Consider the following 19434-nt stretch of genomic DNA (forward strand, 5'->3'; position numbering starts at 1 on the left):
CTAATTGCTTACAATAAATGATAAAGAGAAAATCTTAAGAAAAGAGAGATAAAAGGTATTATATAAAGAGGAACAAAGAGAAGGATGACAAACAATGCAAGCTAGAAGGTGCTAGAGCAAAAATGGGGAAAACACAAACGAAATTAGGAAAACCTATCAATTAGGAATTATAAAATTTGTAAGAAATTCCTTTTCCAGACATACAAAAGTTAAAAGAATTCAGTACTGGCAGACTGTTCCTACGAGATAAACTTAAAGGAAGTTCTTCAGGCAGAAGAAAAATGATACTAGATAGAAATCTGAATTTACATATCAAAAAAACCTGGAAATTACAGGAAATGACATCTATTTTCTACTTAATTAATTAACAAAGACTCGGAGGGAGCATGAAGCCCATCATCTCTGAGGGCCACCCCTCCCCCTCTCTTGGACCCAATCATGAAATATTTCTTATCTAAACTTGCTTTAAAAATTATATGAAGTGGCTGGGAGAGTGGATTTGAAGTTACAATTGCGACTTCTAGAATATCTGAGGAAAGATAAACCTTTCTTCTGGGACCTTTTCCAGTTCATAATGAATAATGTTCAAACTGCCCGGTTGCTGTGTGTACTAGAACATCCCATAGCTCACCAGTCTTGGTAACTGTAATAGAGTACTTTCATAGCAATGTGATGTGCATATTGAGATAACTTTTAATGAAACATGGGATTTTTATATAGTTCTGCTATGGCAACCAAGGTATGTGGGGAAAATATTGGCCTTTCTTCTGGTCCCTAGTTCCACCCATTTTCAGAAAGTTCTACTTACCCTTCTTAGCTTACTCCCTGTAAAATTTAGTGATCCATTCCTCACAGATGATGGACGTATCATCAGGAAGTCTCAATTTAATTAAATACATGTAACAATAAGTGCTCTGAAAATTGTTAACAGACCCCTATAAAGGCCAATGCAGTTCCGAAGGCATCTGTAAAAGTTTCTCGTCTAATGTGTGTCTCTGACATTCAAATCCTGAATCATGTGCAAAGTGGCTCTTTGAAATCACATCATGTCATCCATTGTTTGAATTTCATCCCTGACCAAAGATGGAACACAAGTGTGACACATTCTTTAGATCTGTAATTTAAAATGTGGGTCAGGGGCTGATGTGGAGAATGCAGGATGCCTCCACTATTTCCTAAGAAACATCTGGAGTATATGAATCCACAGCTGCCTTTGTCTATTTCAATGCTCTCTTGATAACTGTTATACACATTTTTTCTTTGGCACACTCCCTGTGAATGAACGCAGCATCTCTCATTGAAGCTGGATCCAACTCTGAACTTTCCTTCTAAAGCCTATGTGCCCAAAATAGAGGCTGGTAAGGGCTTCCATTTATTCCTATGGGACCTTTAAGAAATATGCTCCTTTTATCTAGGCCCCTAGATAAAAGGGGCATATTTTTTATTTATTATTTATTTAGTCTTACCTTGGTGTAGTCTCATTAGTGAAGAAATAATCAATATTACTTTTTATGGGACTTACCCTACTGTATTCCAAAATTCCATATCATTGATGTAAAAACTGTGAAGTCTCATTCTTCTGCTCTTTTCGGAAAAAAAATATTCCAAGAAATTACCTAGACACATTATATGGACCTTCTCTTGGTCCTATGGAGATAACCAAACTACTTTATAAAACATCTTACTTTGATGTGAGCCCCGATGATACCTCTTTGATGAACAGTTGGTAAGGTGCTACTTTTGGCCTTAGTCTGGTGTGATATATGGTAAAACTGTCATGTTTCTCTCTTCTCTTCGTAGTAAAAGTGTGCCTGGAAATGCTTGTATACAGCCTTAAAAACATCAGACTGGGCCTTGAAGAATATCAGAGGATGTTTCATTGAAGAGCAGTGGTCTTAAGATCTCTTTTATCCCTTCTATTAGTGTTGGAGTATCTCATCCCTTCACTAATGATGTACAGATGAGCAATACTCTTTTTCTGTGACTCAAAGAGCCCTTTCTTATATTTATCATGAGACTGTGGATTGGACTCCACCTTTTCATAGACAGATAACTTTAGAACCTATATAACAAATTGCTCTGTCCTTGATCTCATTCTAGCAAGGTCTTTATTTTAAATATTTTCTTTCCTTCTCCAAAAATACAAATTATCCACCTCTATGGACTCTTGAGTAGATTCTTAGTTTTTCTCCACATCTAAGAAGCACTTGAAACTTCATCCCTGTATTCTGGTGGAACATCTCCTTGTTCCTGGAAATCATGTCAGAACTTGAGCAAATATCAGATTTGTCTGTCTGTGGTCTCAGGCCTGATGGACTTTGTTCCCGAGTACCTGCAGGAACTTCTAGCCTGAGAGAATCACAAGCCTCTTGGAAAACTTTATTTAGACAAAAGCTATGCACTTCTAAGTTTTAGATAAATTTTACTATGATTACTGAAAAAAAAAAAAAACAACCTATTGTTAAAATAGAAGGATACAGAAAGATTAAAAGTAAAAGAAAGAAAAATTTTAAAAACCATATAACTGAAAAATACCACACTAAAGAAATAATAAGGATTTTTTAAAATAAAATATGTGGGGTGCCCAGGTGGCTCGGTTAAACGTTGCCTTAGGCTCAGGTCATGGTTCCAGGGTCCTGGGATGGAGCCCTGCATCGGGCTCCCTGCTCAGCAGAGAGCCTGCTTCCCCCTTTCCCTGCCCCTCCCCCGCTTGTGCACACTCTCTCTCTCTGTCTGTCAAATAAATAAATAAAATCTTTTAAAAAATGAAATAAAATATAAAATAAACATAAAATTGAAAGAATATACAAAACCATGAATTAGTTCCCTGAACACACTAAATAAAATTTACAGACTTCTGGCAAACTTGATCAATATAAAAAATAAAAGTTCAAAAATACTAGAAATGAAGAATGGGATGAAAGTCAGCTTCAGTAGAATTTTAAAAGATAATAAGGAGATATTCTGAAATTTGTGTGCCAATAAAAGAGACATGAATGACAAAATCCTCCAAAAACTGACTATGGAAAAAATATACTGAAACTGACTATAGAAAAAAAAAAGGTGAACTGTCCAATAACCCTTAAATAAATTGAATTGAAAATTTAAAAAAAAAATCTTCTCACAAACAATACTAAATGGTCTCATTGATTAATTTTACTGATTATTCAAAATGTTCCTATCTTAAAAGTTGTTCTAGAAAGAAACTTATAGAACTTCTATTAAGAGGATAGCATAACTTTGATTTCAAAACCTAACACAGATAACACAAGAAAGAAATTGATTGATGACGAAGGGACCCTGCCGAGGTCAGCTTGAAGGACATTCTTTACAGGAAGTCTGTTTGCATGCAGAGAACATTTATAGAGGCTTTAGGATACATCCATTCCACCCCACTTACCCATCCCCGTCATAAGATATTTTCGTGTAGCCTTAATTTCCTTAATTCACAAAACCTTCTGTTATTTTATGCAATGTTCCCTAAGATTTACCCACATATTTGTCACTTTCTTTCCTTTTCATGTCTTCATTCCCAGATTTTCCTTCTAGGATTACATTCCTTCCACTTAAAACACATTCTTTAGATTTCCCTTTAGTGAAGGCTGTTTGATGACAAATTCTCCTAGTTATTTTTTATCTAAGAGTGCCAGTCTCCGTTTATTCTTGAAAAAGCTTTCCAAACAAACAGTTATTTTCTCTCACTACGTGGTAGGCAGGATAACACCCCCTCCAAAGGTGTCCACGCCCTAGTGCCGGGAACTAGTGAGTAGGTTACATTACATGGCAAGAGGGAGTTTGCAAACATAATTAAGGTTATTGATCTTTAAAACGAGAGAGAGAGTATCCTGGAGTGTCCAGGTGAGTCCAATCTAACCGTAAGATCCTTTACAAGCAGAGAAAGTCAGAGATACACAGTAGAAGAGGAAGAGAGATGTAGCAAAGAGGAAGACAGGTTCATGCATGAAAAGAATTGGAAGCTCCTTTGCTGGTTCTGGAATCTAGGCACCCACGTTCAAGTACCAGAGACAGGCTTCCAGGGTCTGAGGGCAGCCCCCAGCGGACAGCCAGCAAAGAAACAGATCCCCACTCCTACATCTGCAAGGAATTGCTTTATCCCAACCCACCACTGTGCACCTCGAAATGGATTCTTCCCATGGCCTCCCAGTAAGAGGCCACCTGGCTCTTGGTTTCAGTCTTGTAAAACTCAGGCAGAGAAATCGGCTGTCAGCCTGGACTTCTGACCCACACAACTGCGAGACAGTACATTTGTGTTATTTCAAGCTGCTAAATTTGTGGTAATTTGTTGTGACAGCAGTAGAAAACCAATACATTGATAATAGCATTCTCCGGATGGCTTTCATTTGGGCTGTTGAGAAACAAGCTGTTGTTCTAATGATCATTTTTTTAGAAGTCATCTTTTCCTCCCTCCCTCCCTGCTTGTAAGATCTTGTCTTTGTCTTTGAAATTCTGTGGTTTTATTTTTATATGTCTACATGTGGATTTCTTTTTATTTGTCCTGCTGGGAAAGCGATAGTTTCTGAGTGAGAAAGTGATGTCTTCCATCGGTGTTGGAAAATTTTGAGCTCTGATATTTTTCAAATATAATCACTGCCCCATTCTTTCTTTCCTCCTCTTCTAGAATTCCAGTTTAACATATGTTGAACCTATTGACTCTGTTTCATTTTTCTTAACCTCTCTTCCACATTGTCCATCAAAGACTCTTCTTTTTTTAAAAGATTATTTATTTGAGAGAGAGAGATCACAGGGCGGGGGGCGGGGTGACACAGGGGGTGGGAGAGGGATGAGCAGACTCCATGCTGAGCACAGAGCCTGATGTGGGGCTTGATCCCATGACCCTGAGATCATGACCTGAGCAGAAACCAGGAGTCGGAGGCTTAACTGAATGAGCCACCCAGATGCCCCTATCAAAGACTCTTCTATGTACACTTTTTTCAGCTATATCTTCCAGTTCATCAGTTCACTATTCAGCAGCTTTTAATGTGCTTTTTAAATCATTCATTAAGGGACACCTGGCTGGCTCAGCCTGTGGAGCATGTGACTCTTGATCTCAGGATCGTGAGTTCAAGTCCCAGGTTGGGTGTGGAGCCTACTTAAAAAAAAAAAAAATCAATTGAATTCTCATTTCAATTACTTTATTTTTAAAATTATTTTCAGAAGTTTTATTGTTTCTATTTTAACTCCATTTGGTTATTTATAATAGTCTTGTTCTTTTCAAATATTGTGAATCCTCTTTTTATTTCTCTAAAAAAATAAATATTCTTATTTATATTCTAGATTTGATGATTCGACTATCTATATTCAATGTAGGTCTGGTTCTTTTTGTTGTTGTTTTGGCCCTTTCTCAAAGTGCTTTATTTCTTTTTGTTTCACATGGGTTTTTTTGACTGAGTTCATATATCTTAGAACTTTATCTGTGGAAATGTTATGAGGCCTTTGAAATTGTTTCTTTCACAGAGAATTTTTTTTTTCTGATTAAAGAACAACATTAATCAAAATCCTTGACCTGGAGTTTTTTGTGTTTTTTTCTTTTTTTTTTTTTTTTTTTGGAATCACCCAAATAATGTGACTTCAGGCTGCAAATTCGCGTGAGCGCCATCTTGTGGCACACATTTCCCTGTATTGGTGCCAAGAACGGTCTTCCTTCCAGCCTTCTGGGTTGGAAGTTTGGACTTATTTCTAGCTCACTTTTATACTGAAGGTGCAGTCATTAGTGCCCCAACTTTGTGCTGGCAGGCTTCTCTTTAGACTCTCTGCTTCAGGCACATTCTGGACTTGGTTTTAATTCAGCAGCACCACGTGAGGCTGTGAAAACTATAGCTTCTTTTTATCTGGTTTAGCAAATGCCCTCCTGGTAAAAGCCTGCCTCTTGGGTTTCTACTTTCACTTGGTCCCTAGCTTCTTATTCTCTTGCCAGCTCATTAGAGCCTTTAATAAGATGTTGTCTATAACTGATGCCCTGTTTTCAGTGAGGGCCGATCAGGGTACCCCGAATCTGGCACACGGCTGGAAATGGAAGTTCCAGGCACTCTTGTCCTCTTACAAGATTAATTCTTCAAGGGGTGCACCAGCTACCTCCTGCCTTTTTCCCTCTGTCTCTCTCGGGTATCTTCTGAGGCAATAGGACCCAGAAGGATGGGAGCCTCGTCCTACACTCCGGAAATTAGGATAGGCTTACTTGTCTGGCTTCAAGCTGCTGGTCCTGCCCGTCCCCTCCACTGAGGCCCAGTCCCACCATCCCTACTGTGCCTGCCATTCCTACCACGCCTGCTCTGCAGTTCTGAATCTTCCCCATCCCCCTGCTCTGCTGACCCCCATCAGTCCAGCCTGATTCCCATACCAGGCCCACAAGTGGGGTAGACCATAGCTACCCACTTTGAATAGTGAACTGCTGAACTACCCCACTGCTGAATAGTGAACTGATGAACTGGATTCCAGAACCAGCAAAGGAGCTTCCAATTCTTTTCATGCATGAACCTGTCTTCCTCTTTGCTACATCTCTCTTCCTCTTCTACTGCGTATCTCTGACTTTCTCTGCTTGTAAAGGATCTTACGGTTAGATTGGACTCACCTGGACACTCCAGGATACTCTCTCTCTCGTTTTAAAGATCAATAACCTTAATTATGTTTGCAAACTCCCTCTTGCCATGTAATGTAACCTACTGACTGCATTTGGTCTATCATTGTTTTCTAGGAGCTCCTGCTAACTTCCCCCTTGCTCCCAATATTCCTCAGGACAAACACTGCAGAGTTCCGTATCCTAACTTGTGCTAGAACCAAGTGCTGACAACAGTAGGTTCCAGAATGCAGCATGTGGTAAAAAAGGAAGAAGCACGAACTTTTGAGACCAAAAATATCAAAGTTTGCATCCCAGGTCTTACCCCCAGAAGTGAATTGCCACTCAAATTCTCTCAGCTTTCACTTCCTCCTTGGTAAATACATCTTTGTCAGATTATTCGAAGTACCAGAGATGATGTGTAAAGAGAATCTAGTACAAAGTAGGTGATTCATTAGGTACCACGGCTGGAAGAATACAAAGGTGTCTGTGGCGGGGACTCTGTCCCCCTGAACTTTGAAGACCGGATTTGGAGCTATTGCACAAAGAATGAGCAGTCTGCCCTCAGATGTTGGCTCTGATAGAGGAAAGTGGGACGGACTAGCTCAGGCTGAAAAAGAACGTGGACTAGCGGCGTGTAGGAAGGGCTGACAACCACAAAACTGAGCTCAAAACTCAGCATATGGCAGAAGGAGAGAACTTAGATCAGGACTAGTAAACAATGCCCCAGAAATAGATGGTAAATACTGACTTTTCTTACATCACTCCTCCCTCCCTCAGCCCTGGCAGGGATTTCTAATTAATTCTAATAATAATAATAATAGCTAAATATGTTGCTGTTCTAAGCTCTTTACTAAATTAACCAATTTATTCCTAACAACAATTCCACAATGCGGGTAATGCTATTGTCAGCATCTTACAGATGAAGGCTCGAAAGCGTGAAGAAGTTAAGAAGCTTATCCGAGATTAAGCAAGCAACGGAGCAGCCTGGCTCCGGAATCCAAGCCCTTAGCCACTCTGATACACTGTCTCTAGATGAAGAGTATGCTATGCTGCTCTATTCCAAATTCCCACCAAAATAGCTGTGCAGGAGGCCACTATCAATGATCAGAGTTGATACATGAAATAATATCTAATTTCCATCTTTGCCCAGAGATTCCTGGCTTACAGCTTTACTCTAGTGAGGTGCAATGATGGAGGCAAGAGGCCCCTGATATCTTTAGACCTGATATGATGTGTAGCTTTTTTTAAAAAATATAAAATTATATTTGCGTTAACGAATAGTAAACTGTAAAAGGTGCTCCCAGAGCACTTTGCCCTTACCTCAGTCACGGGACCCACCTCATCCTGTCATCCAGACGAGTTTATGTGTCTGGCTCAAATACTAGATGTGTACTTCTCAAAGGCTCATGGGGAAAGTTCCTTATTCTTCCATTTTTTTCTATCCCTGGATCTATCACAGTCTCTATTGCATCAATCATTTTAAATACATAATTTTAAAAAGCAATAATAAGTAGCATTTTGTTCTATACCCTCAATGTGTGGGGCCATGTACTAGACACATCCCATCTATTATTTCAAATTCTTACAACAACCCTATGAGCTGGTGTTATTCTCAGTTTATGGATATGCTGCCACGATATAAAACAATAGTCCTAGATTAACTAGTAAGCGACTTAGCAGGGATTTATATCTGATCTAAATGGCCCGTATACCTGCATTCTGTCCTATGACATCAAGAAGAGGTGCTAGATAAACATTTATGAAATGAATAAATTTGATCACACACTTCGTGATCAGCATGCTTCTCGGCTGCATTCTGTTGTTGTCTTTTAAAGAACCCAGTGAAGAGCACAGTAGATGGAGTGACCCAGGTGATACTTAGAGTTACTACCCTGTGTCCTGGGAGGGAAGACTAGGTTGGAAACTTGCCTCTGGCATCTCAGATTAGAGATGGAGCAGGACTCGGGGCTTTGGGAGTGTGGGCCGGGCCTCCCCCAGTCAGGCTGGGTTGGGAAGGGTCCGCTCCTCTGCCCCACGCCTATTGGATCTGTGCCTGCCTTGGCCATAACACCAAAGCTCCACCTCTGTTGCCATCACTTTTTGTCTACAGCTCCCTCTGCCATTTTCACCTTCTGCTTCTCTCCCACATTAGATTACAGAGAAAGGATTTGAGTCTGAACACTGACAATATATGTATTTCAATTGCGTAGGTATGCAAAAGAGACCTCAGAATTTGGTAAATGTTTGCATCCAGCGATTATAATCAAGTACAGACAATGTTCTAGAAGGGAAAGAGCATGGGCTTTTGAGTCCCACAAAACTGGGTTCCTATCCTGGATTTGCTGCTTGCTCATCATGAAATTGAGGGCAAAATATTGAACGTCTTTGACACAAAGGGTCTCATCTGTAGAATGGGTATAATAATATCCATTAAAAATAAAATCCAAGGATGCATGCAAAGTGTTAAGCACCTTAATAAATCTTATCCCTTTTCCTTCATTTTGTCTCTTAAACAGAAAGAATCTGAGAACTGACTTTCATCCAATAATAGAAAAATAGGAGTGAAATTTGCTTTACAATTTAATTTTAACTCAAATCATACAACTCTTTCTTCTATTGGGAGACTATGGGGTGGAAGGGATAAAAATACAGTTATTAGTGTCATGATCCATAGTTCCTTTTCAGGAGGAAAATAAAAGTAATTTCGTTATTATTTCTAGAAGTAGATTTTAACATTTATACCACAAGGGAATTCTTTTCATTAATTTTCAAAGATAATCCCACTTTTAGATAGAAATCTCCGTGTCAAACAAACCACAGTTATCAAGTAGTAATTCACTTTCTTGTCTCTATTAAGCAAAAACAAAGTCCAATAACTATTAGAGCTTTTAATTGCCATGTAGCCTGCATGCCCCAAGCAAAGGAGCTGGGTGTTCTCCGACTTGCCTCTTCTTGGTTCTTGGACCTCCATTTATATCTTTCCCGACTCCCACAAGGACCCATAGAACCCACTGGGATTGGAATTTGATCCTGGAGAGATGTTCAGGCAGTGAACGTACATCTAGAGCCCAGGGGACCAGAATCAGACAAGATTTCCTTTCCTGCTACACAAGAACAAGAGTGATTGCTGAGTTGGGGCCTCAAAACAAAAAGGACTCTGTTTTGTATGGTTACCACATGGCCCCTTCCTCTCTCGTTGGAATTTGACAAGCAAATTGGCATTTGTGTTGCTGAGACTGTCGTAGAATAGTGATTGTTAATTATACCCTAGATGTCCTGCCTCATTCTGTCATGGATGCATTATGCTAAATGTGTACAGTGAGCAAAAGATCTTAAATTTGATTTCAAGTTGCATATCCAGCATGCTACCAGACCCGCCCCAGGGCAGAGAGCTCCGAAAGCAGCCTTTTCAGGAGCTGCGCTCCAGAATTCCTGGTTCTAACTTAGACCAGGGAGTATTCAAAAGGTCCAGCAGATGTCAGTATGAATTCTTGAGTGTCTCCAAGTCGAGGATTAACACATCAAATGACACCACGCACTGCCCCAAAGAGCTATCTCTAGACGGGGTATTCTGCGAGCTTTAGCTTCAGAGACAGTATTTTCCATAAGGATCTACTCCTCTAATTGGTAAAACTCTGACCTCACATCTCAGCCCCAAAGCAAGATGAATGATGCGGTCTCAATTATAACAAATGTTCAAGGGACGAACAAGTGAATAGGTGGCTGCTTCTAAAAATAAATCGGGTTTATGCCGGCTCTCCGGGTCCCCCCCGCACAGCCCGCCTGGATTGCTCCTTGGCATCTTCAGCTTCTTACCCCACAGGCTTTCCCTTCAGCGCTAAAGACAGGGCAGGGCTTTAGGTTTATTGCAGCTTTAGAATCAGGTGTGCTCATACACTCCTCTAAATAGCTTTTTTCTTTAAAGATTTTATTTATTTATTTGTCAGAGAGAGAGAGCACAAGCAGGGGGAGTGGCAGGCAGAGGGAGAAACAGGCTCCCTGCTGAGCAGGGAGCCCGATGCGGGGCTTGATCCCAGGACCCTGGGACCATGACCTGAACTGAAGGCAGCCGCTCAACCGGCTGAGCCACCCAGGCGCCCCTCTAAATAGCTTTTTGATTCATTTTGGGACACTTCACATATTAAGAAAAAGTACAGAGAAAAATATGCAAGCACGCAGATGTTCACTGCCCAGATTTAACAGTAAGATTTTACCATAAATACGGCAGATCTTTTATTTTTATTATTGACGAAATAAAGGTCCTCTATATGCCTCCTTAATCCCATCCCCTCCCCTTCCTTCCCAGAATAAGAATTATCTTGAAGTTCATGTGTATCTTCCCACCTGTGTGAGTTGCCTGGGGCTGCCACTATGAAGTACCACAAATTGATTAGCTTAAATGACAGAAATTTATTGTCTCACAGTTCTGGAGTCTAGACATTAGAGACCAAGGTGTCGACAGCGCCATGCTCCCTCTGAAGGGATAAGGGGAAGATTTGTTCCAGGCCTTGCTCCTAGCTTCTGGAAGTTCCTTGGCTTGTGGCCGAATAACTCCATCCTCATATGGCATTCGCCCTGTGTGCCTGTCTCTGTGTCCAAATTTCCTCTTTCAATAAGGTCACCAATCATATTGAAGAAGGGGCCCCACCCTATTCCAGTGTGACATTATCCTAACGAATTATGTCTGCAATGACTCTATTTCCAAATAGGGTCATGTTGAAGTACTGGGGTTAGGACCTCAACATATGAATTTGGGAGGGGGGAGCAAAACTTAACCCAGAACACTACCCATGTATTAATATTTAAACTACAATTTTTCCACAAACATACATAGTATTTTGTGTATATCAGTGTTTATATAAATGGCATTGTAGGTATCTTTTATAACTTTTTTAAAATCCAACAGTATCTTAAGATGCATCAACTTGACAGATTTATGGTACTTCGTTTATAGTATTTCCCTGTATGGATGTAGCACTATCTTCTCTATACTGAAATTAAAAATATCTACAAGGTTCAAAATGTCATCTGATCAGTAAATAATAACAGATATATGAGTCTTTGGCTTGGACTACATGAGCTCTCTGGTTCTAGTCCTTGCCAGGATTATGTGGATCTTTCATTGCATTTTGTGATCCTGCAATTTCATGATTTCAGGCCTGAGGAGTTTCCATTGTTCAGGAAGTTTCTGGCAGCAGGAGGAGAGCCACATAACTGTTGAGGACTATCACTAAGGAACAAAGGAGAGAAGGAAGATATTTTAATTGATGAATAAGTATTAAAAATTTGAGTTTGGTTTGAGGGAGGCTTGGGGTGACAGCTGGGGGACCCCAGCCCATGGGATGTGCTGATAGGATGAGGCAGATGCTGACGATGAGCTCTGTGTCCCACTCCCTGACTCTCCCGGACTGATCTTTGGAGAAGGAGATTGACCCCCACTGTCCTTTGATCAATAATCATGGTGAGCAGCCAATCCTACAAAAACAGGTTAAATAGTAACCTGAAAGCTATGGAATGGCTCCCCAAGTCTCTTGCAAGGGAACATCCCCGAGTCTCACCTACTTCTCTGGGGTCTCCATTGCCAGAGCCATGACTCACCTGAGGTTCAGGGAAGTGAAGGAAGCCTTGATCTTAAAGTCAGAAGATAGAGCACAGCTGAGGGACACACATGTGGCCAACTGTGGGGAGGAAAGACCCACCAGCACCTGTGAGTACCCCACATTGCCGTCAAACTCAGGTGCCAGGAGATAGACAAGGACATGGCCATTCTGGTCAAGCTCTTAGAAACTGAAGACGTCCACTGGTCATTTGACTCAGAGGTGCCAGCATGGATGGAGTGATGGGAACCTTCCTGAGGAGTGACCTCAGAGGAAGAGGTTGACTGCCTTCACCAAGGGCCACTTGCTTCCTGTTTGATGGTGTGACATCTGACATCCATGAGCACCTTCCGCTTTTGTGTACATCTTTATCATTGTCTGAAAGACCCCATAAGAGAACTCCATGTCATTCCCAAATACTAGGCCCCTTGAGGAAAATGCTGGAAAATCAGATGGGATTTGTCTTCTGGAGGTGAGAAAGGAGGTTGGATGTGCATTTTAAGGAAAGAACTCCACTTTCCTTGCCTGCTATATGCCTTTTAAATGTCTTGTTCAAAATTGGAAATTCTCTCTAAAGACCTCCCTAAGGAAAGTGCCAACCAGGTACAAGGCAGTGAATTACCTCCAATGGGTCATACGAACCATTTCTCATAACAAATCATCTAAATGGAACTCCCCAGATGAACTTCTAACTTTAGAAGTACTCTGAAAGTATAGGTAAGTTCATTATTACATTTTAACATGTTTGAAGTCTAAAGAATACATTTTTCAAAGACCATTGAAAATGGCATGCTCCTCACCCACCTTGTACCCCAAGACAAGAGTGGATTTAGTGGAGAACACAACACAGCTGAGGGCCATGGGGGCAGCCAAGCCTGTAAGATGGAGCTGAAAATCACCCTGAAAGCTTCTCCCCCAACTGGCCTTCCCTCAGAGTGGAAGCCTGAGGAGCCTCACTCCCACAAGTAGTCACTCCCACATCCCTTGCTGTCAAAGTGGTCACTGTGGCCGGCAGTAAAGGGAGAAATGAGTGTTTTAAAGGTTAGTGGTGGTGCATGGCTCAGTGGGACTGATTCAGTCTCAGAGTGAAGAAGAGAAAGGCTACAGACTTTAAAGAAAATGCCATGTAAATGATGTAGGTAAACTGACAAGAGTCTTGTTTTTATATGATCCAAAATTTGAAAATAGGCAAATAGCCCTTTATGGATTTTTCTATGGATTTCTATTTGGACTCCATGGTTTCCTTTGAGGGTCTCAAGTCAGAGACAATCTCTCTCTCTCTCTCTTTCTCTCTCTTTCTCTCTCTCTCACACACACTCATCTCTAATTTCTGCTTTTGTCAGTCATATACAGCCCCAAATGCTGTAGAGAAACCACAGATAAAAATCACGGGGAAAGAGACTATAAGGGTACAGACATAAATAGGATCTCTACAAAGGGACCATCAGAAATCTCCAACAAAAAGGAATTTTAAAACAATTGTTTTCAAAGGCTGTCATGGCTTTTAAAATGGAATTGATAACACAGAGCATCTACTTTGATTTGTCTTTGATGCTTTATTCTGAAACTAGACGAAGGAGTAGCTGTTTTAGACATTTTACTGGTATTGATCAGGAACTACCCGGGATTTCTATTTTGATTAAGTTATACTTCATTGTCTCATTCCTATTCTCTTTCTCCCTGAAATTAATCTTCATATCTATTACTGCAATTTTAACAAGTGAATATCTAAGCTCATGTATCAGTGCTTAAAAACTAAAACTATTTTTTTTCAAACAAAGGGAAAGTTCAGAATTTGCCAAAACATTGTACTTCTGTTTTTCAGATCAAGCATCTTCTGTTTGGGCTTATGTGCACATGGATACAATAAGACGTATGTGCTCCAAAGTGAAATGATCATGGCTTTGGTGCCGGATAGTCTTTGCTCAAATCCTGTTTTCCGTTACCATTTATGTGGCATTGGGCAAGATGTAAAGTCTCTCTAAACCTCAGTTTCCTTATTCATAAGAAGGGATTAATAATGACAATTTAACACGGTCATTTTAGAAATTTCGTGAAGTTATGTATGTTACAGTGCCTGGCGCAGAACAGATGCTCCCCAAAACGGGGGCTATGGGGATAGTAGTTGTTATTTCTTGGTTCCAAGTCCCAGCTCTACCATTAATTTGCTGTGTAATTCTGGGCAAGTCTTGTTAAAGTGTAGGACGTAGAGATGGGACTAGATAGTCCCTACACCCTTTGCAGGATTAAAGTCTGCTTCTGATACGCTACGGGTTTATACTTGAGACACTGTCAAGAGCGACCAGGCAACTGAATAGATGCAAAGGTGGGATTTGGGGGATGTTAACTGCAGCCACATTTATTGAGCACTGGTCATTAGGCATTATTCTAAGCCTTTTCCATGTCTTAACACATTTAATTCTTACAACGACTCTATGATCAAGGCACTATCCTTATCCCACCTTACAGAGGAGGAAACTGAGGCACAGAGAGGTTATGTGCCTTGCCCAAAGTCACATAGTGAGTAAGGGGTAGAGCCAGGATTCAAAATGAGATAGGCTGCGGACCCCATATTTGTTTTAACCATTATGTTTTACAGCTTTTCTAAGGGCACTAGCTTATTGACAACTAAAACCCCAAGTAATCCCAGCACTTACTCATTTTTACTTTTCTTTCCTGGGCCCAGGGAAGACCCTCATGGTATGTTTGCTGGAGGATTACGGTTCTACAGAAGTCCAGAGCTATATCTACCTTCTAGTAGGTGCCTGGTGCTAAGTGCCGGCTTTCTTCCCAATAAACATTTAAAGTCAGACAGCTGTGGGTGCAATCCCCACATCTGTATTCGATTTTGGCAACATTATTTAACCTCTCCAAGCCTCTTATTCCCATCTGCAATGGAAGGTAAAAATAGGAATATTAACAATAATAATTCACAAATGTGAGAATTATGAGAGGCAGGACAAGCTGCATGTTATTTCCAAGTTTTGGCAATCGTGGGTAAAGCTGCTACAATCATCCATGTGCGAGTTTTTTGTGTGGACATGTTTTTAACTCATTTGGGTAAATACCAAGGTATACGATTACTGGATTGTATGCTAAGATATATGCTAAGACATACAATTGTATGTTTAGTTTTGTAAGAAACAGCCAAACTGTCTCATGAAGTGACTGGTCCCATTTGTATTCCCAGCAGCAATGAATTAAAGTTTCCTTTGCTCTACATCCTTGCTGGAATTGGCATTGTCAGTGTTCCAGATTTGGGCCCTTCTGATGGATGTGTAGTAGTATCTCATTGTTGTTTTCATTAAATTTTCCTTATGACATGATACAGAGCATCTTTTCATTTGCTTATTTGCCATATATAGATATAGATATATATCTTCTTGGTGAGGTGTCTGTTAAGGTCTTTGGCCTATTTTCTAATAAGACTGTTTATTTTCTTATTGTCAAATTCTAAGTGTTCTTTGTATATTTTGGAGATGAGACCTTTACCAAATGTGTCTTTCACAGAATTGTCTCCCTGTCTTGGCTTGTCTTCTCATTCTCTCAGCATTGTCTTTCGCAGAGCAGAAGTTTTTGATTTCAATAAAATCTGGCTCATCAATTATTTCTCTCATGGGTCATAACTTTGATGATCTAAAAAGTCATCACCAGGGCGCCTGGGTGGCTCAGTTGGTTAAGCGACTGCCTTCGGCTCAGGTCATGATCCTGGAGTCCCTGGATCAAGTCCCGCATCGGGCTCCCTGCTCGGCAGGGAGCCTGCTTCTCCCTCTGACCCTCCCCCCTCTCATGTGCTCTCTCTCTCTCTCTCTCATTCTCTCTGTCTCAAATAAATAAATAAAATCTTTAAAAATAAAATAAAATAAAAAATAAATAAATAAATAAATAAAAAGTCATCACCACACCCAAAGTCTCTCAATTTTCTCCTATGTTACCTTCTAAGAGTTTTATAGTTTTGTGTTTTACATTCAGGTGTGTGATCCATTTTGAGTTTTCACAAAAGATATAAAGTCTGTGTCTACATTCAGTTTTTTCTTTCTGTCTGTGGATGTTCAGTTGTCCCTGGACCATTTGTGGAAAAGATTACCTTTGGTCCACTTTACTGTCTTTGCTCCTTTGTCAAAGATCAGTTGGCTATATTTATGGGGCTGTATTTCTGCACTCTCTATTCTGTTTGCATAATCTATTTGTCTATTCTTTCACCAATACCACACCATCTTAATTACTGTAGCTTTACAGAAAGCTTTGAAGTCAGGTAGTGTCAGTCTTCTAACTCTGGTCTTCAGTACTGTGTGTTATTTACCTTTCATCACTTGTTGATACTTGCACTAATCATGCAAAAGCAATGGTAGGGAAAATCGTACCTTAATATGATCAAGGTAGCAGTACCAAACTGTTCTTACACTCGTCGTATGCTTTACTGCGACCCTTAAAATACTTTTTTCAACTACCAATTTCAGTTAGAAATACCCTGGATGAAGCAATACAAATTATGAACTTTATTAAATATTGACCCTTTAGGCATCTTTTTTCCATCTTCTGGGTGCTAAAAAGAGAATTACACTTCAGGCACTTCTGCGGTGTGCCAAACTAGGATGAGTGTCAGTTTCAAGGAAAAGGCACTGTGTGATTGTTTGAATTGCAAAGGGAACTCCTTGCTTCCCGTGGAATACTGTTTTTACTTGAGAGGATAACTGACAGAAAAACTATGGTTACTGAGACTGAAGTATTTGGTAGACATCGTCACAAAAACAAAGTGAGCTTGTCACCCCAAGCAAAACAACTGACAGTGTTTGTGGCCAATGGTAAAATTTGAGCTCTCAAGCAAATGATGACATCAGAAGTGATCTTAATAAAATTTGTTACCATATGAGGAAAGGTGTCAACATTTAGATAATTTGCATAACTCAGTGAGATATATCAAAAATCTTATTCCGAAAAGTGGAAGCTTGGTACAAGCACTCAGAAGACCTTGGCTTGGATCCAGGGCCTGCCATTTACTTGCTACTTCAGCTCCATTTACTTACTTTCTCATGTGAAAAAAAAGAATTTCCTCTGTTTCCTCATCTGTAAAATGGGTATAAGAGCTATAGATTTTTGTGATACTTTCAAGCACTGATATCAGTAAACCAGCTCTCTGGGAAAAAAAAAAAAAAAGCTCCAAGTTATAACATCATCTAATTTCTGAGATGTAAATACTCCCACCACTGCCAATTTCAAGCTACCAAAATGAGATCACTGAATGCAGAACTGGGGAGAAATTCTCACAGTTGTCCCTTGCAAGCTGGTAGGAGCCAGCTCAAGCATACCACTACTTTCAAGTATACTTTTGAAAAGATATCATTTACTAACACCTCCTCTGAAGATCCTAGTTGCCAGGAAGTTACACAAGAGCAGAAAAGCCTAGGGAAACTGAGTTTCTGGGGTCTTTGGAAATTTTTTTGATTTCTCACTAAATCCCTCAGAACTTGACCCATTCGTGCACTTATGAAAACAATACAACTCTCTATGCAGTTTTAATAGTTGGGAAGGATTTTGTGACATGAAACCTTATGAATTAAGAACTTGGTCTAAGATGTAATGTAATCCGAAAATACAAGACACATTTTATATGATTTCATCCATTAAGGAATAAAACCTTCCTTCTAGTATATTCTGTCCAACTATGAAATTTATTTAAAATCTTTTAGAAAGGAGCAAGCCAAGTTAAAAAAAAAAAAAAAGCCAAAAGACTGCTGGCAGTTTACATACTCTGGTTCCAAAAGGGGGAAAAACGAGGCAAGATTACATAGTGAGAGTAGAAAAAGCAAGATGAAGGGAAATCGCCCATGACAATAAGTCGTGTTAGGCATGATACATTTCAGTATCTGTAACTGAAAAGTCACAGAAGTCAGAGATAAAAACAAAAAAGACTCCCAGGCCCACAGACTGCCTGATGATGTTGCTAGAATATTTAGCCCTCTGTCCATTTCATGTAAAAAATAAATTAAGTATAAATAAGGAGGTGAGGGAGCTAGTGCGTGCTCAGGTGTGTTCACAGGTATGTACTCAGAGAGGGCATGAGAATGGGGCCAAAGGCCTTTCCTCTCACACACTCGCTACACAAAACTCTCCTCCATGTTGCTGCAGAGTAAGAAAGAGTCCACAAGCCGGGGCTGGACCAGCTGCTGGAAGTCGGAGTCCGGCAGGCCTTCAGGGCACACCCTGGCCAGTCTACGCAGCGCAGCCTGGGGAGAAACAGAAGAGATGACACAAGTCAGACCAGGCTCTGCTCAGGGGCATGTATCCCCCCTCCACTGCCCTGGGAAGTGCATTTCAGGAAGTGGCTCATTTAGCAGTCAATTTGAGTCAATCATCACCTCGGTCACCTGACACCTTAGTGAAGTGGTCCTTCTGGTCACCTGGTCACTATGGTAACCTTATCACTTGGCCATCTGGTGTCATTTGTACCTTGGTCATTATGGTGGATGTCATCTGAAAGCCTTCATGATCTTAATAATGGTCCTGCCATTTTGGTTTTTCAATCAGCTTAGGAACCTGGTTGTTCTAAAGATCTGTCATTTAAAAAAATCTGATCAGCTTACTGAAATATTTAAGTTCAAGATTTGTTCATGCTTGAGACCATAACTGCTAGAAGCATCAATGAAATGATATGCTTGTTTCCAGGTCCCTAGAGTAACCTGAGAATAGCAAGGGCTATTTATTGATCCATAAATTCAGCAAGGTTCTGACAAAGCATTATGGGATGAGAAAGAGGGAAAAGAAAGAGAAAGGGAGATCATAAAGCTGAAGGAGATGGAGGTTCTGAGCCGGAAAGAGAGGTGCGGGCAGATGATACCACTGGCCAGGTCCCCCTGCACTGGGCATCTCACTCTTCTCTGAGGGCTCTCTCCTGTTTTATGTCCCCATGCCCTTGCTCAGCTCTTCTCCATGGCACAAAGTCCCTCCCCCCTCTTTCCGAGCCAGCAGGTGCATTTATCCTGTGAGGCCTGGCCAACCGTCATCTCCTCTGGGAAGCCTTCCCTGATTCCTTGAAGCAGAGACAGTCCCTCCCTTCTCTGTGCGTCCATGATCCCTGGGCTGACCTCAACCTTCTCACCTCAACTGCGACTGGTTTGGAGGTGTTTGTCTCCAACACTAGATTCTGAGCTCCTCAAAGATAGAGGCTCTGTTTTATTTTTCTCTGTATCTATAACAGGTAGAACAGGGGTTGGCATAGGGCTTAATAAATGTCTGTTAGAAAAAAAAAAAGAGAACAAA

At 40.6% G+C, this 19434-nt stretch overlaps 1 protein-coding gene across 1 annotated transcript in view; it reads right to left on the bottom strand.

Moving 5' to 3' along the window:
* Positions 1-17690: 17690 nt before the first annotated feature.
* INSC (INSC spindle orientation adaptor protein) overlaps positions 17691-19434 on the bottom strand; it is a 120416-nt gene continuing 118672 nt past the window's right edge. The window contains exon 14 of the mRNA XM_036098629.2: positions 17691-18401. Within this exon, the coding sequence (XP_035954522.2) occupies positions 18273-18401 (129 nt within the window). The 3' untranslated portion in view covers positions 17691-18272. The remainder of the gene's footprint in view (positions 18402-19434) is intronic.

This window comes from Halichoerus grypus, chromosome 11, assembly GCF_964656455.1.
Source record: "Halichoerus grypus chromosome 11, mHalGry1.hap1.1, whole genome shotgun sequence".
Taxonomy (NCBI): Eukaryota; Metazoa; Chordata; class Mammalia; order Carnivora; family Phocidae; genus Halichoerus; species Halichoerus grypus.